Raw genomic sequence first — 25571 nt, 5'->3', positions numbered from 1 at the left:
CTTGATAAATGGGCTATCTAACACCGAAAGAATTTTTCAAATCGGACCAGTAGTTCCCGAGAATAGCGCGTTCAAACAAACAAACAAACAAACAAACTCTTCAGCTTTATAATATTAGTATAGATTACATAATAGAATAATTACAAGATTAACATTACAAAAAAAACGGCTAAATGCGAGTCGGACTCGCGCACGAAGGGTTCCGTACCATTAAAATGTTCTGCCAGTTAAAAGTAACCGAGCGTAAATTTTAATAAATATATACAAGACTTACAAAATAAACATTATACTCCTTTTTATGCAGTTGTGTAAAATTTTAATATAATAAAGATTAATTCTCATCTCATTTCAAATTATACTTAGAAAAATATTTTTTTATCGACGTTCAAGTTAAAAGCAGTCCGTCACTAAGAAAGTCGTAAAAATTAACGACCTTTTAAGCGACGAGTTTTTAAATTCAACTCTATCTCTAAGTTCATAAAGATTAAATTTGAATTTCTCTTCAAGATAGTCTCGCTACATCACTTTATAGTCTCGTGGGGAGTGCGGTTCAATATCGCGTTCTAAATTCAACTTTATCACTTAGTTCATAAAGATTAAATTTGTATATTTTCTCTTCAAGATAGTCTCGCTACATCACTTTATAGTCTCGTGGGGAGTGCGGTTCAATATCGCGTTCTAAATTCAACTTTATCGCTTAGTTCATAAAGATTAAATTTGTATATTTTCTTTCCATGATAGTCTCGTGAGGCCGCATCAATGATCGAGTACACACATGACTCGATTATTTGTCTTGATCATATCGCTAAACGATACATCGACGATTATTAGAAATTGCATTTAATTAGAAATGTACGTTAAAAAAATAAAAAAATATACACAAATGAAAGGTTATTCCATCTTTTTTAATATTCGACATGTTTGAATTGCTTTTGCAAGACTTGACAGTGCAAAACGGCATTTTTAGCGGAGCACTCGCAGACGTCCTTTCGATGTTTTACGAATACGCTGAGTGTTCGTAATCGATTACGCAAGTAGTTTTTATGAAAGCATAAGATTTTTCGATTCGAATAATCTTATACCTCGGCAAAAGGGGAAACGCCTGCGTGTGTTATCCATTACTTAATGATCTAAGTTCTGTGGTGTACTAGTATACACACGTAAGTGAAACTTCTTTATGACCTTATTTTTCAAAAAATAATTTACTTTAAGCAACTTTACAGAAGTACGTCGAATCAAAGATGGCGCGTAATTGAAAAATTTCACGCGTAGCCGTAGACATTGGTTTCTCTCAAGGTTTATCTGTCTACGCGCGTAGCGAAAAAATGTTACATTAAATTTTTTTCCAACATCGATAAAGAAGTTTCACTTCAAAAGTCGTCTAAATTTCATATATTATGTACTGAACTACTTCCATGTTTTGCTGATGTGTTTTATTGCGTTACTTTGTAAAAAACAATTATGTGTAGGTCCGTTTCGATGCGGTCTATCTGTTTGGAGAATGCCAGACATTTGAAGGCAATAATAATAAGACACTACTTTCGTTTTGAGAACCTCCTTCGTTTTTGGGAATGTCGCGGTCGGTTATAAATTAATAATAGGTATTAGGAGGATAATAATTGATTTCCATAAGTATTTATAATTATTAATACTTGTATTTCATAGAGTTCTGTTCATTAAAAATAAAAAATATATCGCCAATTAATAATTTTTATTTATATTGAAAGAGTAAATTTTTTATACAAGCTCCATACTCTGGTATAAGAATCCCATACGACTAAGCCAACATTCGATGACCATAATAATTTGATATCTAGGTAAATAAAAAATCTTGAAATATTTTGCATCTATATACAGGTACCTACTATAAAGCCTCCACGAAAAATGCAGCCATGCAGATGTGAAATAAATTCTAAAAATTCACTCTCCAACCAAGACAACATTATCAGAAACGAACCTATAAGAGGGTACTTCTAAATTTAAAGGAGCTGGCCCTTTCCGGGTCCTTCCAGCATTATCATAATGACTGCCATGACACGGGCAGTAGAAACCACCATTATAATCACCAGAATTGGGAACAGGAACACATCCTAAGTGCGTGCAGATACCAATAACGATAAGCCATTCTTGTTTGATCATGCGTTGTTCTGGCGTCTGAGGGTCTCGCAGTACAGAAAGAGGAGTTCCAGCCTCAGCATTGATCTCACTTTCAGTCCTGTGTTTTATGAAGAGAGGTTTCCCTCTCCACTTATAAGATAAACACATTCCTGGTGCAATATTTGATATATCAACCTCAATGGACGCTAGTGCGAGAACATCAGCTGCAGCTGCCATATACGTTACCAAATGAACTAATTCTGATTTTACACCGTACGTAGCACACATCAATCCAAAAAATCCGATTGTATAAGTGATTCCTGGTTTTTTATTACCAGCCCCCCATGTTGTCTTACTAAGATCTTTGAATTCGTTTTTCCTATAATAATCGAAATTTGGAAACTCATTATCACGATGAAGTCGTGGATAGTCTTTCTGAAATCGTACTTGTGTAAACAAGGGGCTGAATTTGAGAGTGTAGCAATAAATTTTCGTACGCCTTTGTGTATAAGATCTTGCTTTATTACATTTATTTTCATTAAAACTCATAGGTGGATGGATTTGCCGACAAAAGGTTTCCCACAATTTCAAATTTCCATAACGTATGAAAGAACCGTTTGATAAATAGTTCATTTTTAAAACTGTAAGAAAATTAAATGACAATTTACCAATTATAATACTATAAATCACAGCCACAGATCACAGCTATATTATTTATTTAAGTTGTCAATGGGTAAAAATGTCAGTTTCAAAAAAGATTTATTAATAAAATAAAAATAAAAAAATGATATTATTTTATATGTATTTTGAAAGTCGTGTTATTTGCACGACTTGTAACCCTACGTTCACACGGTGCCACGATTTGAATCTTATTTTCATCGGATCTAGAAAAAGCAAATGTTGTAGTGGTTCTATTCAAACAGTACATATTGCATTGTCGTATCCGCCTCGTATCGAACTATCGCGATCCTGAGTGTGAGCTAGCGCGCAAGAGCAACTTTTGTCTCTGCAACTATTTTGTCTCTCACATCAACTCTATGGTGAGTTGCGTTGCTACGTGCGCGCACTTTCTTACTAGCCCATAGAGTTGATGGGGGAGACAAAAGTTGCTCTTGCGCGCTAGCTCTAAACAGCAACCGGCTCTTTTTTAGCAAGAGCGTGTGTATGCACGCACGTATTGAAGGTAATACAACTGCATCGGATCTTACATTTTGCACTACGACAGAAACCAAGTCAGGAACACTCGTCACCGTGTGAACATACCATAATTCAAGAACTATTAAGTGTTTTGTGGTATGTTTTTTAGTTCAATACGAAATAAATTCATAAAGCAGTGAATTATCTATTTTATTGCAAAATCACTTCAATAAATATACTTTGGCAAAACAAAAAATCTAGCATTCACAAATATAGTACAAATGTGCTTCCGCTGTTATATTTATTATTGGTTACTTTAAAAATATTATTTATTTGTGATTTTTTTTACACTTTACTACTAGTCGCAATATTTGTATGTATATCTAGGAAGTCCTTGAGCAATGTTGTACGTCTTTTTTCTGCGATATCCATTTGATTTTCTAAATCCCCTCTATCTGTTGTTTCTGCCCTTTCAACTTTCCATGAGAGGTTTTCTATTTCAGCCTCCAGTTGTGCCTGCAATTAACCATTTTTTTTAATACATTAAAAGTAATATGTTCTTAAATTAATTTTCAGAATTCAGTTTTCCGGCTTTGTTTGAGTCTATCATCAAGCTGCAATACAAACAAATAATACATTTTATAATACAAAATAGAAAATTATAATGGGATGGTATGTTATACATATTATAAACAATATATTATGTAATAATAGAACTAACCTGTTGATACTCAAACAGTTCTTTTCTAGGACCAATATCCATATAATATGCAAATGGATATGTGTATTGTAGTGTATACCGACAGCGTTTTAAGAGTTTAGCCGCATCCCAGAGATATTGCCAATCAATCCAGGTACCTTCACCTGCCATGACCTGTAAATAAATTTAAATATTTTGCACACTTATACTTGCATTGAAGTGAACCAGTTATATTTTCAATGTATTTTTACATTATTCAATAAAAATAGGTGCAATAATAAATCAATAATTTTATCATACAATAAGTTTAGTAGCAAAACACATTAAAATAAACGTACCTTTTGATTGATCCGGCTCTTTAAGCTTGCTAAAGTTTGCTCTTCTAATTTCAGAGATCTAGCGTGGTTTTCCCATCTCTCATAATAATGTAAATATTTTTTTAAAGCTTCACGTGCCTTAAATAAGAAATTCATAACTTATTAATTTATATATTCCACGATGAAGAATATTTTTATCAATGTGTTGTTGTCTTGTGACTGTTTTTTTTAATCGTCAATAGGGAAGCGCTCGATTAAAATCTTGCCTGATGATAAGCTAAGATGTTGTTTACGATGGTACACGATTCTCTAGTAGGTACCCTTTTTTTAGAGAAGCGTGTACTATCGTATATTTTTGTGTAATTTGTATTTAATATAAATTACCACGATTACCTGCGCATGTTGACTATCACTTGCCAGATTAGGGTCTTCCTTATAACGGCTGCACTCATAATACTCAGATCCATGGCATTTCCAATCACCTAAACAGACCCAACAAAAGTCATGTCTACACGCGCCGCATTGCATATGATTACATCCCCCATTTTTTTCAATGCATATTTGACATTTAGGGCAGTCCTATGAAATTCAAAAATTATACATCAACAAATTAATAGGAATTGTGAAAAAAATATCATTAAGTTACAATGTCGTCAGTAAATGAGAAAGACTTTCTTGTCCTTAAAATTGAGAAAAGTAAATTATGCACTTAGGAACAATTTGTATGCCTTTATTGTTACAAATATACTTAAATATCCTTAAAATTATTATTAATATTAGATTAAAAAGCTCACTCTTTCTAATTAAACCCTTGACCACCGAGCGGCTCGATCGGGCCACGACTCAATAGATTTTCTATTGTGTCTGTGATTCCGGGGGCTGAGGGATTAAATAAATAAAACTATATCTAAGCTTACCTTAGTATGTGCGCTGATATAATTTGCTGTTTCCGAATCATCAGCACATTTGGTCAACCAGAGACGTATTGTTACACAGTCTGTAGGTGCGTGATGGGGAGCTCCACATGAGAAACATGTCAATAATTCACAACCTTGGCATTCCACTCGGCGGGCACCTTCACGAACCCATGCTCTGAATATCCACTAGTAATACAGATGATAATATTGTAAATAACAAATTACAGAATCATTATTGACATGACAACGATAGATTAAATCTTATGGTGTATGAAATATTATGGTAACATTGATATTCCATTGCATAAAAGCATTAATGAACAATTTTATGCTGTTTTATTGTTGGAATTGTAAATTACAATACTATACAATATTTGAATTTATTAAATGTGATCCTTGAGAAGGATAACTACTCTAAAACCTTCTGTATTTGCAATAAATTAATTTTCACATTTTTGTTGATTGCCATTCGCATCAGCTTTATACAAGGTATTTTTAATACTTCATTATTAAGCATTGATTAAATAACTTATTATTACGTAAAACAAATAGTGATTTGTTTTTCAGAGAGCTGCTTATTATTTATTCGACACATTAGCAACTGATGCAACAACACCTTTATATGTAATGGATATATCAATACTTAATATAAAATTATTATATAACAGATACCTGGCAATTAGGACCTGGACAAAATCTCAACTGAGGGTGCGACTTCACATGATCCTTGAACATGAACTGCTGATAACGGTCTCTCAGAGTGGGCTTAGTGACATGTGACAACACAAAATCCTCTGGCGCTCTTACTTCACACTCTTGAGCCATGCATTGTATTGTATTGGATACACCTGATGAACGTGCAAAGATGTTATCAACTTTATATACAAAATTGTAATGGAAAAGTATAGTTAAAATGTATTTTTATTTTTTATAGGTATATGATTGTGTTTAAAAACATTCCTACATTTTCTGTATACAGTCAGCAAGCTACCTATATTTTATTATGTGGTTATATATTGCCCATTCATTACAAGTTAACATAATGAAGAATGAAACAAGAAATGTTTTGACTTTATTGAAAAGATAAATTAAAAGCAATGGATTACTTTAAGGTGCAAAAGATGATTTGATGAAATGTATGTACATAATATGATGTTATTATGGATATAACAATTTTTCTCTTGCAATCATGTTTTATGTATATTACATGTATGTTACAGAAAATATATATGAAAAACTACCTTGCATAATTTGTACTTCAAAATGCATAGCCCAGCAATCATTGCAAAAGTAATGACCACAAGCTAGTGCACTGAATCTGTGTATGGGAGGTGTATTAGCACATACAGCACAAAGGGACCGACTAGAATTCCCCGGTGTTGAAGGCACACAAGGTTTAACACGACTATAAATTAGTACTTCATTAGCATTTTCCTTATATTTATTAATTATCTCTTGGGCATTCCATCTATAGGCATGCAGCATCACCTGTAAATTGAGATTGTTAATGTGGGCACTTGGCATATAATATAGGATGAGTATCAATTAATGTTCAACATCGCTTCTACTAACTTTAGCAAGGGAAGGAGTTATCTGAAGGCTATTACTAAGGAGTTCAATGGATTCATTTAAAAGTTTCTCCACTTCTTCGACTCTCAAGCATGAGTACAAAAAATATTCCGGATCAGTTTTACTCTGGTCAACAGTTTCCATATCACAATCATCTTGTTCTCCGTAATAATCATAATCGTCACCATCGTTATCCGAATATTCCATGTCCGATTCAGCTGACATTTTGACGCTTATTCTATTATGCCGTTATCAGGATTTGTTTAATACTGTAAGCACTGAATAAAACAAAGATTAGATTTGAAATCATAACGTAGTTAAATAGAAAATTCTAATTTTTACAAAATTAATACATACTTGTTGTTTTTTTTAGAATACGACAATACTTCATAGACTATAATTATAGACAAGTACAGTACAGATTAGAAATTAGAATAAGCCAGAATTACCAGAAATCAAAATGCGCTTATCGGCGTTTGTCAGCGCTGGCTGGTAACCCGCGCAGGAAAATATATGAACACGGGCTGATAAGTGCTGATCGGCGCCGAAAAGTTTTGACAAGCTTCAACAAGCGCTGGTCAGTGCTGGGCGCTGCCATATAAAATTTGTTTTGGTCTGCTTCAACCTGCTTCCTTTGTGTATGAACGAACCAGCGTTGACAAGCGCCGATAAGCGCTTGTAAGTTTCAAGCTTTCTTTCTGAATATGCCCTGATATAAGCTTCTTGGTCGTCATTAATAATTGTCTCTCACTAATATATAGTTATCTGTGGTCATTTAGTGACGGCAAAGTAATGTCAAAGTGTATGTCAAATGTGAAATGTCAACAATTAGGAAAAGGTCACCTTGATGAAGTTCACCTTCTCCGGCGTTTGAATTTATTGGTATTAAATAAATTTCTTTTGGTGCGTAAAATATTTATAAACCATTTTGTGATAGTGATATTTATATTTCAAGCTTAAATAAAAATCTTGTAGACTTGTTCATTCATATTTTTTTTTTAATAAAATTAATTAGATAATGATAATTTAAATTTTTAGGTGAATTGGTTAAATTTGAAACAGAAAGATGGATGTGACAAAGACGCAAAAATTTATAGAGCGAGGCTCTCATAAAGGCAAGGGCCTTGCAGTCTTCACCAGCGGTGGTGACTCTCAGGGTATGAATGCAGCGGTGCGGTCTGTTGTTAGAATGGGAATATACTTGGGATGTAAAGTTTACTTTATCCGTGAGGGATATCAGGGGATGGTAGATGGAGGTGATAACATTGAAGAGGCAAATTGGTCATCAGTTAGCTCCATCATCCACAAAGGAGGTACCATCATCGGTTCAGCCCGCTGCATGGATTTCATGTAAGTTTTACCTATCATCTCGACTAATAAATTCCTTTAATTAGTGTTAATAATAATCAAAATAAATCAATTCCTTAAAATAAACAGTTAAGAATTATTTTTTTACAGACAGAGGGAAGGTAGATTGAAGGCTGCCTTCAATTTGGTAACTCGAGGTATTACCAACTTGGTTGTAATTGGTGGTGATGGATCCTTGACTGGTGCAAACTTATTCAGACAGGAGTGGTCTAGTTTATTGGATGAATTATTGGAGAACAACAAGATAACTAAAGACCAAAGAGAAAAATACAAGTACTTGCATATTGCTGGTCTGGTAAGGATATTTTATTTTTAATGGCATTTTATAATACATAGTAGTCAGTATTTAATATAAATAATATCTGCCAGGTTGGTTCCATTGACAATGATTTCTGTGGAACAGACATGACAATTGGTACGGACTCAGCATTGCATCGTATCATCGAGGCTATTGATGCCATTGTAAGCACTGCCTACTCTCATCAGAGAACATTTATCATGGAGGTTATGGGTCGCCACTGTGGGTAAGTTCTCCATTAGTTATGAAAAGAATAATTAATTTCATTTAATATTCACGTGCTAGATAAAATGCTTAAGATATAAATAATATAATCATAATGTTGATTACCAAAGTAAAATAATTTATAAAAAAGTATCATCCCAGTATTTTATTAGCTCTTATTTTTAATTTTTTTCAATAATGCTGAAACAGAGTTGTGGAATCATAAATTAATAATGTGGTTTATGCTAGCTTTTGTAAATATCAAATTATTGTGTTACTCAGAAGCTTATTAATTAATATTGGAGCCAATTCACATATGATTATCTTAAACACTTTTTTTATCACATGAGAGTTCATCTAATTGAAGATTGTTGGTGTAGATATCTTGCTCTGGTCACCGCCTTGTCATCGGAAGCAGATTTTGTCTTTATCCCAGAAGCACCCCCGTCAGTTGATTGGAGAGACAAACTTTGTTATAAGTTAGAGCAGGCAAGAGTTTATGTTATTCACACCTTGCCCTGTCCCTGTTTGGTTTTGTGCTCATTTTACATAAAAAATCTACCATAATGTAAATCCTTTATAGTTTTCTTGCAGTATTCACGGCACTCTGTACGGAAGCTACTTATTCTTTTAGTTGCGAAGACCCAGCGCCCCTCAATTGGGAAAAAAAAATGTGTGCAAAAATAAAAGAGGCAAGACAATGTTATTCTTGATATGGGAGCAGGATCACCTTAAACTTTCATTTCATAAACTGAATTGGCTCTTTTTGGCGTTCATACTTATCATGTTTGTTGATGTCCTTATGTTTATTTCGTTTTCAAAACTTGTCAAAATTTGCACTATCGTTAACATTGGATACCATTTGCATGGTCCATTATGGTCGGGTGCTGCTTGTTGCAGTTATCTGGCATTAGTTGCCGCTCTGGCGTCTGAAGCAGACCAAGTATTCATTCCAGAGGACCCTGTTCCCAATAATTGGGTTGAGAAACTTTGCAAAAGATTGCAACAGGTACGAAAGCTTAATTGAGTGGCACTGTTCATAAAACAATGTAATAAATAACACTTCTCTAATATTTTTATGACTACATAGCAATTACAATTGGTTGATTCGCGTAATTGGTACCTCAATAAATTCTAGCTTAATTACTGTCCTGTTTGGTTTTATCAAGGCTGAATATTCATTGCTCACATAAACAGCAACTACAATCAATTTATTTTGATTGATCATTCTTCATTTAATAAAAAGACTCAGTTTATCTTAGTATTTAACTTCTATGTTTCTATGAAGCATTATCTTTAATATGGTGTTCTTGCTACCTTCTCTTAACTTTGGGCATGCACAATCTACCTATGCTTATATATATGTACATATTCCTATAATATGCTTATAAATTCAACCAAGTATCTGAATACTTTAGCTTAATTGTATGCATGTAATCTGCAAACTTTTACTAAGCCTCCCAAGCATGACTAATTCTTAATTTTTTTGTTTAACGAGCTAGTTATCTCACCCATATTGAAAATGAAATAGACATTTTCTATCAGGAACGTAAATCGGGCCAACGTTTGAACATCATCATAGTAGCGGAAGGCGCTATTGACCGGGAAGGTAAGCCGATCACCGCGGAGCTGGTGAAGAAGGTCGTGGTGGACAACCTTCAGCAGGACACCCGTATCACCGTCCTTGGTCACGTCCAGCGTGGAGGCTCGCCTTCCGCTTTCGATAGATTGTTGGTAAGTTTGTGTTATTTTACCATTTCAAATTTTACTGCTTGTTGGTGTATCGTGCTCGTATGTTGTGAAAACATGTTCCTGTGTATCTTAACTAAAAGAAGACGCCAATCGCTATCTGTTTATCAACGAAATTGTATAACTTAATTTTTAGTATTATCGTCATGTTATAAAACTGTTACTATTGGTCAATGGTATTCTAAATTTAAAAAAATCTGTAATTCTAAGTATGGGAATGGGCTCCAAATACTGGCGTGGCTTCTATCACGTATGCATAGGTATCTACGTATCATACGAAATTGCAGCCTACGCTACGTGATGTAAGCCGCGTTGTCGTAAAGGAAATCGCAAGAATAAATTGACGTTTTGTACTCGATTTCTGAGCCCAGGGGCGATGACCTTTCTTGAATTGTAAATTAAAGACAAGTTGTAAATTAAACATAACTTGATTATTTTCGGAAATAAAAAATATGATGATGCAACGTTAGACTCATTGGTACACAATTACAAGCGACGATTTCATCATGATTATTCCAGAAATATGTTGAAACAAAGAAGCAATTTTACCAGAACTCAATAGAAAATTTTATTATGACAATGTTTATTTATTGCTGCGGTCTGCGGATATAATAACTTAAGTACTTTTAATGTAATAAATATTTTTTATAAATTAAATATTTAAACGTATAATAACCTTAATTATTTAAAATCTGCGGCTGTAGGTATCGGCCGCTCCTCTTCGGACGTTGAGATATCATAGGTAAATGAGATTTAAAAGTTGAACAAAAAATAAAATATTATCTAGATTAAAAAACAAAACTAAGAAACGCGTGTTAAATGAAATTATGCATTAAATACTTTTATAGTTTGAATTAAATGTCTGTTTTAAATCTTTTATGAGTCGATTGCAAACAAACATACACATTACACATGAAGCAAACCAAAAATAATGTTGCTTTTTCTCAAAAATAAATAAAATAATATTATATATAGTTAAGTACCTATGTTATAAAATACGGAAATTAATGAAACAAAGATTGTTTACGTAAAGTTTGCTGATATTAAATTAATGCGCACAACAAATTCCAAGGAAGTTGCCAAAAATAGCTATTGATTTGAACAACAATAAGCGTAATTGCGCATAATGTTAACGAGGACGTCATTAAATTTTATGTATGTGTGTTTGCATTTTTTCTGTATTCCTTATTAGGTTCTTACATGCTATACATAGATCTGATACAAATTCAATAAATAAAAATGAATCCCAAAATGTGTTGGTAAGCGCATAACTTGAGAACGGCTGAACCGATTTCGATAATTCTTTTTTTATTATATTCCTTGAAGTACGAGGATGATTTTTATGAGAAAACGTAAATATGTACCTCGGGCGAAGCCGGGGCGGACCGCTAGTATTTCAATAGATTTTTTACATGGTGTTTGATGTTTAGATATTATCTCGAGATATTAATTAGTAACAATATATTTTACAAATTACACACACAATAATCTCATCATTTCAAGAATTTTAACAAAAAATACTATGTAATATATTATTAGTGTTTGATATTAAATAATTTTCAGGGTTGTCGTATGGGAGCTGAGGCAGTCATGGCTTTAATGGAAGCGACGCCTGAAACAGAGCCTTGCGTTGTTTCCTTGGATGGAAATCAAGCCGTTCGACTGCCGCTTATGGAGTGCGTTAGACGGACCAAAGCTGTTTCACAGGTGAAATGATTTATAGATAACAACTACTATTAATAGAATTATCGTTACAAAATATTCTCGTTTTCAACAAAAACCGCTGAGAAAGCTTTTTCCTTTTCATTTTTTAAATTTTCCCTCATTCGTCATGTTGCACACTGTTGAGCGTCGAAGGTACATTCATTTGTTTTATGTGCGTGAGGGTACCAGTGAGGAACAGGTGCGTGCTCATCTCGTGAACATAATATGTGGAGAAGAATGAAGATGTTTGTACCGTAGAAGCACTTAAAGCTCGCGGCCACTACGCGTCGTTTAAACTAGACGTCCTATCTAAACTGGCTGGGTCTGTTATGGCCCCATCAAATGGGGGGAGACCATTTTTTTCTCTTAAAAGCTCCCCCCCTCCCACTCCAGAACTCGGATTGACCGTAATTTATTTTTCCTTTTATTTTTATCATATTCCCCTCCTTTTCTAATGGGTTTCATCCTAGTGCGATTTTTTTTGTTTCATAAATTATTTACTCTAGTGACTAGTCTATAATGTTAAATGAAGTGTAGTTATAAGTTGGTTTTTTTTTCAATGTGCTTGTGTTTTTTTATCACGCATAATTATTGTTATGTGTATAATAATGTTTTGTACTGTATAGAATTGTGGTGCTTTGGCATGTCTGTAAGCCACATGTTCTATAATTAAATAAATAAATAAAATAAATAAATTCGGAAATAGACAAATGATGACATTGAAAACCAAGCGAAATTTAACTTTCTTGTACACATTGACGGAATTTTCAATTAGTTACTGTTTTATACAGGCGATGGCGGACAAAAATTGGGAGTTAGCTGTGCAACTACGTGGCCGCAGTTTCGCACGTAACTTGGAGACGTACAAAATGTTGACCCGCTTGAAACCACCGAAGGAGGCCTTCGATGAAGCTGGCAAGCCAGTTGTAAGCAAATGGTTACAGTTGTTATATTATTTTAGTTACAAAATTCAGTGAAACAATTTTGTATTTTCAGAATTTAAAAGTTAGTAGTTTATTTATTGCTGTGGAATTCTGGTGGGTTAACAATACTAAATTCACAAGTTCGTCTTTGTGACGCATAATAAGCATTGTTTTTATATTATTTCGAATATTGACTATTAAGCCCCCATAGATACAACTTGTAACTTACTGTTAATTGGTTAAATATACAAATACATTTTTTCATTGTTCTATAACACCTAAGTATTTTGACGTGACAACGTCTTATAATTCGATATAGCCGGCTGCACGCACGAAAAAACATGACTCATGCGGCGTTACCTCGCTCTGAGGCGTTCCCTGTAAGACTTGAAGTGCAAGCGAGAGCGCGGAAAGAGCGACAAAGAAGCACAATCGGACGTTGTCACGTTCAACTATCGTCAGTAAACCGACTTTACAAACAACCAATTTTTTTATCCTTTTTCCTCCAGGAAGGTTTAACGCTCGCGATAATGCACGTAGGCGCGCCTGCTTGCGGCATGAACGCGGCCGTTCGCTCGTTCGTGCGTAACTGCATCTACCGGGGGGACACCGTGCTCGGTATACACGACGGTGTGGAAGGCTTTATTAGTGGCAACATTGTGAAGATGGAGTGGTTAGTACATATTTTAAAGTGAAACTTTTATTACATCGTCTCAAACTTTTTGGTCTGTGTAGCGCATGTCGCGTGACGGTCGGCTGCCGAGTAGGTAGGTATAAAGCAGTGTTCGGAACCGTTCGAACAGTTTCACTTTTACCGTGGTTTCATAAAACCACACAACATTTTTTATTTAGGGTACCTATAATATAGTTAATAAAAGAAAAGTTCATTTATTTGCTTTCACAACTTAAAATTATTACGAACGAACTAAATATGTAAGTTTTTAGCATTTTCGTTGTGGTGCGTTCGTTCGTGCGTCCGGGAGGACACCGTGATCGGTATACATGTGGTTAGTTTGAATTTACTGTGGAAAATTCTTAGAATATCGAATTCGAATTTAGAATATTATAAATTATCTAAAAGGTCTGATGTGACCGGTTGGGTGGCTCAAGGAGGCGCTTTCCTTGGCACCAAGCGAACATTGCCAGGCGATAAGAAGGGAGAGATCGCTGCGCGTATCAAGCAATTCAATATCCAGGGACTGCTTATCATTGGTGGATTCGAGGTAAGACTCAAAAATAAAAAAATCCCACACACAATTTATTATAACTGAATATTTGTTATTTTTCCTAAGAATTGTTAGATTATCAAAATTGAATACGAGGATAACATTTTCCAAAACAATTTTTTGTTAATTTCTTTACCTCTAAAGTTGTATTAAAAAATTATAACTTGGTAGCACATCTAGTTGTTTCCTTGTATTTTTTATATTATGTACCATTAAATATAAATTGACTTTTCAGTCTTACTAAATAAATTCCTATAATGTCTACAATCTACATATTATATAACATTATTTAACATATAGGAAATTGCAATTCTATTCTATAAGTACAACTTTAAGCAAATTTATAATCAAACTCAAACTCAAACATTTATTTATTCAATTAGACTTCTTCGAGAAGCACTTTTGAAACGTCAATATATAATAATTTTAACATCTACCACCGATTCCGAAAGCAGTATCTATGGAGAAGAACCGACAAGAAACTCCATAGTTGTTCTTTTGAATTATTTCAGTATTACAATTTAATTTTACAAAATATGTAACTGTATATTATCATAATATGCCAAAGAAAAAAATAAATCAAATTCTTCATCTAATTACTTAATAATTGTGCAGGCTTACCAAGCTGGCTTGGAGATCTACGAGTCGCGCGCTCAATTCCCCGAGTTCTGCATCCCACTAGTGGTTGTCCCGGCCACTATCAGTAACAATGTGCCCGGTACAGACTTCTCGCTTGGCGCTGATACCGCATTGAATGAAATCACTGAGATCTGTGACCGTATCAGGCAGTCTGCACAGGTAAGGGATAATAGGAACTAATGAGTTAATAACTCAGGCCCCGGAATCACAGACACAATAGCAAAATCTATTGTGTGGTGGACCGATCGGGCCGTTCGGGGCTCAATGGGTTAAGTAAGTAGATGGGAGTAATGTGCCCGGTACGGTATAATTTCAAAACATTTTACAAGGACAACCCTTGAATCGTATATAATGTGGGTTTTGCCTTAGGGCATTAATATTGATCGAATTTTAATATCCTTTGTGATCCTAATGAATACCCTCAATATTCTCGGAAACAGGTAAATGCAAAAATTGATGATGACTGGCTTAAATACACTTCTTTAGTTATAAATAGAATTTTAAGTCATTGAACTGTATCAATAATGATTTTTCTTTGTTTAGGGGACAAAACGCCGTGTGTTCGTAGTGGAAACAATGGGCGGATATTGCGGTTATTTGGCAACCTTGGCAGGTAATTTTACTTTATGGTTTTACCTCTTACATACGAAAATAAAAAAGTGTTCAATTATATTACAATAAAACGGATGAAATAACAAAAGTGTTAAAGCACAATAAACATGTAATTATTGTAAAAATAATGTACCCGACTGCGGGAAAATTGTTGAAGCATGAGTACAAAACATAACCCTTTCTCTGCTGCCGTTAGAAAACCATCTTTATTCATCAAGCTGTGAATAATATCACCATTATTATATTTTGTTCTTACTCAAAAACTTCCAGGCCTTGCCGGTGGTGCTGACGCTGCGTACATCTACGAGGAGAAGTTCTCGATCAAGGATCTCCAGCAGGATGTCTACCACATGGCGTCCAAGATGACCGGTGGAATCCAACGTGGTCTCATATTGAGGAATGAGAAGGCCAATGAAAATTATAACACTGACTTCATTTACCGCCTGTACTCGGAGGAGGGCAAAGGGCTGTTCACGGCCAGGATGAATGTGCTGGGTAAATTTTATTTGCATGTACAGTTTGGTCTTTGAGGAACTTTAAAAAAATGTATGGAGTATTATAAAAATCAGAAGTTACACATTTAGGGAGATGAAGGTATTAATTTTCTTGTTTTTCTTTGGGCCTTTTTAAAGGCCAAAGTTGAGAATTTTTCTGTACATTTGGTCAGGGTAATTTTTTTCATTACTAGAAATCGAACCTAGAAAATGTTAGTAAATCCTATCTTAGCTGAAATGCGTATTAATACCCACATTATTTCGCGCCAGGTCACATGCAACAAGGAGGTTCGCCCACACCCTTCGACCGCAACATGGGCACCAAGATGGCCGCCAAGTGTCTGCACTGGCTAGTGGACATGATACACAAGGGGCCCGCCAATAAGCCGGACTCCGCGTGCCTGCTCGGTATCGTGAAGCGTCAGTACATGTTCACGCCCCTCGAGGAACTAAAGACGCAGACTAATTTCGCGTGAGTACTGAGTTGTGTTCTATTTTCGAATACTTTATTTTGTGCCTGGTTTCGCGAAATGAATCGTATTGCGCGCTGGCGAATTGTACAATCATTGAAAATGAATATATTTTTACTCTTTTTTTCTATGTAGTAAAATGGATTTAGATTAAGGTACACTTTTTCTGATTTGAACAGAGAACATTCTATTTGATCTCTAACTAATTACAAATAAAAATAACATTATTCCAAAATGTTTCTATAATTAAAAAAACAAATGTTTGAGACATAAAATGTAATCTTATTCACAGACAAAGGATTCCTAAACAACAGTGGTGGATGAAGTTACGTCCGTTGCTTCGTATTTTGGCGAAACACGACTCCACATACGAAGAGGAGGGCATGTACATGACAGTTGAACAAGGAGAGATTGATTCTGAAAATGTTATCTAATTTATTTGTACTAGTCAAAAATGTATTGTGCTACTGTTTAGAGGAAAACCTATATATGGTTATAAAATTAGACATAGATTGCTATTTATAATTTAAAATTTGATGTTGCTTCACTTGGAGATTGATAAATAAAATAAAATTGATTAAATTAAACAAGTGAAGATCCTCCTATTGGCATTCTAGTATTTGCTTGTCAGTCATTGTATCTCAGTTCTTTACGAACATTTTTCATCCAAAAAGAAAGTATTTTTTTATTTTATGAAAATTATATTTTGAGGCATTATGGATAGACTTTTAAATACTCTAGATGTAGAAATTTATATTATTAGTTGACAAAAAAGTGACTGGAATTATCTTGTGTATAATTTCATACAAAACATGGACTAAGTAAATTTTATTTAAATCAAGACTAGTCTATGGTCAGAATTTTATTATTTTGTAGGTATTTTTTTGAAAAATCATGCCATATTTAAAAGTTTATAGTAACGATTTTACAATAATTAATATGTATATTGTATAATTTTAACATTATACATAATATTTTATTTTTTTACTCTTGGATGGAATGTTGAGATTTTTAGTTATAAGAAAAAATATAGTTCCGAGATTGTATTAAGGTTGTTAGACCATATAATATTATATCAATATTTTTAAGAAGTGGAATGTAATTTACAACTTTTGAAAATAATGTAAAATTGCATAATTAAAAATCGCTTTGTCCAGATAAATGTTTTGATTCATAACCCAATTTATAATCCTCATGACAATAAAACTAAACGTAGGCTCTTTATAAGGTTTTGCACCAACAATATTATATTTACTAGTATTTACTATTTTCATTAAAACGGCAGTGTCTGCTATTAACTAATAAGTCCCCGCTCTTTCACTTTCATACATTTAAATAGATGACACAAAAAATACATCTCCCTCACTCGCACTACACGAGACAGTAGACTTTCGTAAAGCCATTATTAATTAAAAGTGTATAACAACCTAACAACGTATAACGTAGACGACTCTATCTATAAAAAAAAATCTATACTTATAAAGCTGAAGAGTTTGTTTGTTTGAACACGCTAATAGATGTTAGATAGCCTATACGATTTAAATCGAGAAAGTTTACACTAAGAAAAAATTTTTGACGACGCGGACGTGTTGGAGAACAAGCACTGATATTATACGTGTATAGTGAGCCTTTTTGACTCTATGGTTCCAACAAGGATACCCATAGACTATTTTTCATTATTATGGTGTCAATGACGTTTGACCGCGTAGCCAAGTGAAAGTGTCACGTCAGTCGAAACTGGATTATCTGTCAGAATTTAGAAACAATTTTGGTGCCGTGTATTTTGTGTTAATTGGTACATATTCTTGTTAAATAAGAAGTTATAAATGAATAAGGCTCTAAATTTTTGATTCTGGAGTTTCTGTCGTTCGTTTATAAATTTATATATTGAAAAATTTTTCAGTCTCAGGTTACCACCGGGAAGATGGTTAAGCCTGCAATTGGAAGAAAAACTAACAAAAACCCACCTATTTTCAGTCACGAATTTGTGATACAGAATCATGCCGATATTGTATCATGTGTTGTTATGGTGTTCTTGCTCGGTCTTATGGTACAGGTACGTGTAAAAAGTTTGCCACGTAAGCCTTACGGTACTTTCTTTAGGAGCTTTTAATAATATAACTTGAAGATTTGGACAACGCTTCATTAAAAATAATGTTAGGTAACATCAACAATCTATATTTAATGTTAAATAACTAAATGCTTTAACAGATATGATAAGGATATTTTCTGATATGATTGCTCTAATTTTAAATATTTTGTCAATCAAATGTATCTAATTCCTCTGTACTAATCAAGATAAATCAATAAATGTATAATTTATAGTCAATAATTCAAAACATATGTTATTATTTGTTTCAGTCCACAACTTCAATAGCCAGTTTATTCATCAGCTTGCATCACAATGTTAGTGGAATTGAACCAACAAGGGACTTGCCAAAAGGAGAGGCATTCTTCTATGAAGCAGGCTGGAAAGATGCCTGTGCTGTTTTCTTCTACTCGCTTGTGTGCATTGTTATGCATGCAATCATCCAGGAATATATTTTAGATGTAAGTGTAAAAGAACTTACTTCAAAAATGTACTAAATTAGGATATCAAAGCATTGTTTTTTAAAACAAAGCATTTAAAATATATTTTCATGTTGGTAATAAATCACATGTATTATTTTATTTTTATACAAATATATTTGTATAATAACTATACACTTTATATAATACAAAAAAAAAAAATAAGTTAACAGCAATAATTGTTATCTTTATAGAAATTATCGAAAAAATTCCATTTATCCAAGTCAAGACTGAGTGCGCTCAATGAGTCTGGCCAATTGGTTGTGTTCCAACTGATGACTTTCATCTGGGGAGGCGATGCTATCTTCCGTGAAGGCTTCTTGTTCAACATTCCTCAATTGTGGGATGGTAAGTTGAAAACATACAAATTGGAAAAAAAAAATGGAATCTTTAAAGCACATTAATTATTGTTGAACTAAAAATTAACTTTTACAAATAATTTGGATGAAGTTAATCATAATATACTTATAAGAACATTTCTTAAATTTTGAATATACTTTCATTTTCTCTTAAAACATAAATAAATAATTCAATAACATATTGCATGATCAATTATATAATTCTTATGTTCTGTCTTTAAATAAAATCTAGTAAAAATTATTTTGCATTATTGTTATACAGCATCTTAAATTTGTAAACATTGTTATGGCACAACATTAATATCTTCCCTTTGTAGGTTACCCTAACCACCCAATGACATTCCTGCTGAAACTGTGGTGGGTGGTCCAAGCCGCTTACTGGATCCATACAATCCCTGAACTGTACTTCCAAAGGGTGAAGAAAGATGAGTGGGCCGGACGCATTCGCCAAGCTGTTGTTGCTTTCACATTTGTCTCTTTGGCATATGCTTTCAAGTGAGTTTTCATATGCTATGTTGATAAAAATATACAAAAAATGTGTCATATATTTTGATTTGCAGTGCAATTTTGACCATGTGATAAGTGAGAAAAATCTAGAACTAATCAACAATGTTCTTTATTTGATAGAAATTGATTCTTATTGCATTAAAAATTGAGCTCATTTTTGAATAAAATATAGCTGAATATCAGCAAATTAATAGATTGCAAAAAACAAAAAAAAATTGAATAGTCAAAGATTCTTTGTAATCTTATACAGTAAAAGTTCTTTATTCGCGGGCAATAGGTTCTGTAAGTATGCCGCGAATAGAGAAACTGTGAATATAGGATGGTAATTTGTATGGGGTTATAGGGGATACGTTCCTAGGTGACGAAATAAGGAAGCAAATACATAAAGAAATCAGTTTTATTGAAATTTTTGACCATACATATTTATTAATTACCATTTAATTAGGTATTATCTTCAGGTTTAGGCAATGGCTTAGCACTTTTTAGTTTTTACTCGTTTTTTAGTCGACATTATAAATTCGTAGTTGTATTTCAGGCGTTTTCTAAGGATAACGATTGATTTTTATATGTACCGATGTACCGATTCGATCCGCGAATAAAGAATTTTGGGCCGCGAATATAGAAATTAAGTCGCATTTTTTCCACCCGCGAATAGTGAAACCGCGAATGAAGGAAGCGCGAATAAGGAACTTTGACTGTATATAAAATTCTCGTGTCACAATGTTAGTCTGCATACTCCTCCGAAACGGGTGGACCGATTCTCATGAAATTTTCTGTGCATATCGGGTAAGTCTGAGAATCGGTCAACATCTATTTTTCATATGTACCACGGGCGAAGCCGGGGCGGACCGCTAGTTTCATATAAAATTCTTATAACTTCATACTATTTTTTGTATTTTAAATGTTAGACATACACTATAACTACTTTTAATATTGAAACAGATAAATAATAGTCTGGTTAAGTTTCCTATATTTTATAAAAATGTTTGTCACAGGTTCCAACGTGTGGGTGTAGCTCTCATTGTGTTGCATTCCCTTGCCGAGTTTGTCGCTCACAGCTACCGCCTCAACACCATCCTTCGTGGTGAAAAGGAGGACTTCTTAGACAAATGTGAGTTTTAGTTTTATACTAGTGTTTGATAAAATTTTTGACAAGTGACATTTTTTAAGATATTTGTCCAATTTTAACTATACATACAAAAATTTAAGTGGACAAAACATTTTTAATTTTTTTTTCATACCACTTTATCCCAGAATCAGCATTTCTACGAGGATTCATTCTTAATTATTATTCTGAAAAAATAAGTATGACACAAGAAGATAAGATACTTTGCTAAATATAAGATACAATATATAAGAATTAAAAGCAAATCAAAACACAAAAAAAAATCTCAATGCTATAATTTTTCACAGTGTTGAGCGTAGTGAACGGCGCGGTGTTCGTTGCCGTGCGTCTCTGTTCACTCGTGCTGGGCGTGCTCACGTTCTACTACGGGCTCGCTGGCGCCGCGCCGCTGCTCGTGCGGGTTGGAGCCCTCGCGCTGCTCGTCTCCTTCCAGGTGAGAAATGACATGACAGGTTATAGCATGACGTGCTGGGATCTTACAGAACATGACGTGGCATGATCTGACAGAATTTGACGTGCATTAGTAGACTTTGAGTGGTGCGCTCTCGCTGCTCGTCTCCTTCCAGGTGACAATTTACGTGACATGATATGGTATGGCGTGACGTGACGTGACGGAATATGACGTGGCATGGTCTGACAGAATTTGACGTGCATTAGTAGACTTTGAGTGGTGCGCTCTCGCTGCTCGTCTCCTTCCAGGTGACAATTTACGTGACATGATATGGTATGGCGTGACGTGACGTGACGGAATATGACGTAGCATGGTCTGACAGAATTTGACGCGCATTAGTAGACTTTGAGTGGTGCGCTCTCGCTGCTCGTCTCCTTCCAGGTGGGTACTGATGTGACGTGACATGATCACGTGACGTGGTCTGGCAGGATATCGCTCTCTCACTCTTATTCAAGTGGGAACACGATATGATACGACGTGAAACGACGTGACGTGATCTGATAGACAACTTGTTGTAGAAAAATACGTGAGATATAGTAAAGCATGATCGATATTGACAGACACGACGTGACTTAATGTGGTTTTATATTTAAGCTGATATAAATAAATATATTAAATCTGTGATATGAAAAGATATTTTTTACAAATTGATATTTTCGTGCTGCTGGTCTATCACAATAGAAGAAAACAATTACAATTTACAGCCTATGTCAGTCAGGCCTGATATAGCTTTGTACTGTTGTTTATTTATATTGATTGATACCCTCACAATCATTCAAAAATCATTTGTCTTACAATATTTCACTGGAGATTTAAGAGATATAAGTCAACGAATTCATAAATTATTATTTTATAATATTAGGTGTACCTGATGTTCAACTTCATTACTGAAACAATGAAGCAACGCCAGGAGGCGCGTCAACTTGCTCTTAGCAAACCCAAGAAGGAAAGGAAAGAGAGGCCAAAGAAAGAAAAAGGTAATTATTGGTGTGTGTGTATCGGCTCGGGCATTTACAATGACGCAGGATGCCATTTTAGATGGGAAAACTATTTATTTTAGCAAAAAAATATTTAGAAATGTGTTTTCGGGAATATTTTTATTATTCCCGGTTACATGTATGGGTTAAAAATGTTGTTACCATGTCAATTATTAAAATTCAGTATAGTCATGGCAAGAATCGAATTAGGGAAGTAATAATAAAAAATAATTATTTATTATTCTTGTATATTATAATATCTTTAATTTGCAGTTAAGAAAGTCCACAACGAAGAGTCTGACCTCCCCGAAGTAGATCAGAACACGAACAAGACTCTTCGGCAGCGACAGACCGCCGCGGCCAAGAAGTAAACCCACACACAAACATCGTTGTTGTGAACATACAACAAAATCATCTGAACATTATGTACTTTTATAACGAAACATGTTGACTTAAAATAAATTTTATTTATATTTGTTCCTATTGGTGTTGAATTTGATTGACGTTTGTTTTACGCGGGAGCAATCGCGCATATAATAATTTAAGACTAGGTATGATAAATAAAAATGCACAAAATATATGTAACTTTATTTATTACGAATTGTTTTTTGAAAACATTGACGACAATAAAGCTTTATTACATACTTCGTTTCTCATCTTTTCTTTCTTTCTCCTCATAAAAAATTATGGCGTAATTCTCCCGCGTAAAATTCGTAGTCATGAGCAAAAAAAAATTGCCCAAATTGAAACTCCATTTTCAAATTCTATTATTTTTAAATTCATTAAAATGCCCGTGGTCGTAAGTAGTCCAGATGTATTTTTCATTCAATAGGTTGTACTTCCATTATTATGTGTATAATTTAGTTTCTGTATTTAAAATACAAAGTTACTATTTGTCGAAGCACAAAATAAAACGTGTAGCATTTCTATAAATATTCCATGTATTGTGTTATATTATAATATTATGTAATAAACGAAGTTATTATTTAATGAGATTCTAAATGTATTGTATATTGTGTAGTTTCATGACAATTATTTAACGCCCAATATACGTGAAAGGAACATGTTTTAACTACAATCTTAGACTAAACATTATCGTAATAATGTATAGAGGATACAGGGTTGTAAAAATATCTCTTTAAAATGTAAAAAAACTAAATGTTTAGGTTAAAACGTTGTTTATATGAATATATTGATAAGTGTACCAATACGAAACTGTGTCTGAACACGATAAAATGTTTCCATTCAATTAATTATTTTGCATAAGCAAATATTTTTATCAGAAATTCCAATAAATGCTTTTTAAATTATTTATATGTTATTTTTTTATTATATTTTTTTATATCTATTTCTTAACTATTTTTGTAATACACTTACGATACCTCCTCAATAGTGTTTCAAATGATGTCCGGGTGCTCTTTTAATACACTATTTTTACATTTTACTAAACTATAGGACAAGCAGCAGCAATTTTATTCGACCGTATGTTTTTTTTGGATTCTAAGAATGTATTCGTGACTGTTGTTAGTCGTTAGATTCTATATTATAATTCCTCCTATATCGAAATGTGCTCATAATTTATAATTTTCATGAATTGTCAATTTTTAAAAGCTTGATGTTGATTTAATTCAAAATAAATTTTTGGATATTTAACAGTTTTTTTTTATTTCCAAATCCTTATGAACGACTAACACGTTATTTTTTTATATTTTTTGTTTTATTATTCATGTTTATGAACTTGAAAGAAAATATCGCTTATCAAGACACAACACTAATTTTCATAAAAATGTTTATACAAATTAAAAAAAAGGAGTAGTTACTTAGTTAAATAAATAAAATAAAAATAGCAACAAACTACCTAACTAGTTACGTTTTTTGTGTGCAGTTTTATTAGTTCGTATAGCCTATTTTATACCAACACATTAGGAGCAGAGATTCTGACAAAAAATCTGTGTCCCACCAAATTCGTCTGAAATAGCTTAAGTATGAATGATTCTGGAGCCTGGATATTTGAGAATAGGTAGGAAACTTTATTCTCATGTATCCATATCACTGAAACATGAATGAAGCAACAAAAAACTCCATCTTGTCGTTTACATAATTTGATTGTTTGCCTGTATTGAAAAAATATAATTACTATCATTTTAAAACAAGAGTCGAGCCTAACATACCTATTAGTTATGATGTTTTCTTAGTAACAGTTATATGAAACCATCATATTATTTTATTTGTGTTTTTCCACATCACAAAACAATAGCAAATTTATATTACTTATTAGTTACGACACTGTTTGACAAAGTGGTCAATAATATTTTTAATTCATTGAAATTACTATTCGGCCATTTGAAAATCCATCTGGACGAGCAATTCACAAGTCTATTATTCTGTTGTTTTAACAGAAAAGATAATCGTTATTTGTCATAACTAAATATATTTTATTATAATGCTCTAACATACAATACCTTCATGTTAAATTATATTACGTACTTAAGTACTTACCATTTTTTAAATTTCAATGACCGTAACTACTCAAACAAATTAAGTAGGTGTAACTAGGTATCCTTTTTTGCTACAATAAAAAAATAACTATGTCTCTACATATGTATTAGAAAACATGATTGATGAATGATTTCCTTTTTTCCTTTGCTTCAAGTTTAACTTGTAATGTAGTAGACATTGTCTCCAGTTGCTATTAATAGTGTGTTCATTTTAATAGTTTTACAATTTGATCCTTTCCAGTCGAATGGGTACCTACACTAGTCATTGAAATAGCCTCATGATCAATGGTCACCCGTATTAACTTACAGTACCTATCATTTATCTTGAGACACCTACTTATAAACAATTATACTAATTTAAATAGCAACAAAGAGTGCTCTTTTACAGGAAGTCGATCAAAGTAGAGAGAAAGGATAAGTGATTCTTCTTCTATTGTAGAGCAAAGAACATCGGTAAAAACATAGCAAGTAGTTATAGTAGGAAAGATATATATATTACCTGCAAGGAAAAGAACAAAAATAAAAATTTTTTCAGCATAAATAATTAAGAGGCTACTTAAGTCGTATTTAAAAAGTAAAAACATCAGACTTTTAAATATCAGGTGTCTATTTTTATTCAGTCTTAATTTTGTGAAATTTGAGTCTAAAAAACGTAACTAGG

General features: G+C 33.3%; 3 protein-coding genes and 1 pseudogene across 6 annotated transcripts; 2 read left to right on the top strand and 2 right to left on the bottom strand.

Annotated features, from left to right (window-relative positions):
• Positions 1–1887: 1887 nt before the first annotated feature.
• LOC149907783 (cytochrome b-c1 complex subunit Rieske, mitochondrial pseudogene) lies at positions 1888–3290 on the bottom strand (annotated as a pseudogene).
• Positions 3291–3425: 135 nt separating this feature from the next.
• On the bottom strand, positions 3426–7153 carry ari-2 (E3 ubiquitin-protein ligase ari-2). The gene is made up of 9 exons (XM_090102876.1): positions 7095–7153; positions 6741–7015; positions 6410–6656; positions 5841–6016; positions 5169–5354; positions 4645–4830; positions 4273–4389; positions 3956–4108; positions 3426–3750 (listed from the first exon to the last, which is right to left on the bottom strand). Exons 2-9 carry the CDS (start codon positions 6960–6962, stop codon positions 3580–3582), a joined length of 1458 nt encoding a protein of 485 aa, XP_089959002.1. The 5' UTR covers positions 6963–7015; positions 7095–7153; the 3' UTR covers positions 3426–3579.
• A 345-nt stretch (positions 7154–7498) lies between these two features.
• Pfk (ATP-dependent 6-phosphofructokinase) lies at positions 7499–17783 on the top strand. 4 transcript variants are annotated; one of them, XM_090102872.1, is made up of 15 exons: positions 7499–7640; positions 7776–8087; positions 8196–8400; positions 8475–8629; positions 9508–9616; positions 10153–10341; positions 11920–12063; positions 12852–12986; positions 13493–13656; positions 14065–14206; positions 14825–15007; positions 15392–15461; positions 15731–15955; positions 16225–16426; positions 16717–17783. In XM_090102872.1, exons 2-15 carry the CDS (start codon positions 7804–7806, stop codon positions 16856–16858), a joined length of 2349 nt encoding a protein of 782 aa, XP_089958998.1. In that variant the 5' UTR covers positions 7499–7640; positions 7776–7803; the 3' UTR covers positions 16859–17783. The 4 variants fall into 4 exon arrangements, with proteins under 4 accessions (XP_089958998.1, XP_089959000.1, XP_089958999.1 ...); XM_090102874.1 differs by lacking the exon at positions 9508–9616 and adding an exon at positions 9191–9299; XM_090102873.1 differs by lacking the exon at positions 9508–9616 and adding an exon at positions 8988–9096.
• A 283-nt stretch (positions 17784–18066) lies between these two features.
• On the top strand, positions 18067–24065 carry TRAM (translocating chain-associated membrane protein 1). The gene is made up of 9 exons (XM_090102871.1): positions 18067–18219; positions 18328–18480; positions 18786–18974; positions 19187–19340; positions 19669–19846; positions 20854–20969; positions 21272–21417; positions 22298–22412; positions 22686–24065. The coding sequence occupies exons 2-9, from the start codon at positions 18349–18351 to the stop codon at positions 22781–22783; spliced, it is 1128 nt and encodes a 375-aa protein (XP_089958997.1). The 5' UTR covers positions 18067–18219; positions 18328–18348; the 3' UTR covers positions 22784–24065.
• The last annotated feature ends 1506 nt before the right edge of the window (positions 24066–25571 follow it).

Source organism: Colias eurytheme, chromosome 6 (genome assembly GCF_061535395.1).
Source record: "Colias eurytheme isolate Ceu_HAF_F1 chromosome 6, ilColEury1 Martin Lab GWU primary, whole genome shotgun sequence".
In the NCBI taxonomy this organism is placed as follows: domain Eukaryota; kingdom Metazoa; phylum Arthropoda; class Insecta; order Lepidoptera; family Pieridae; genus Colias; species Colias eurytheme.
This window is presented reverse-complemented; position numbering and strand designations above follow the sequence as displayed.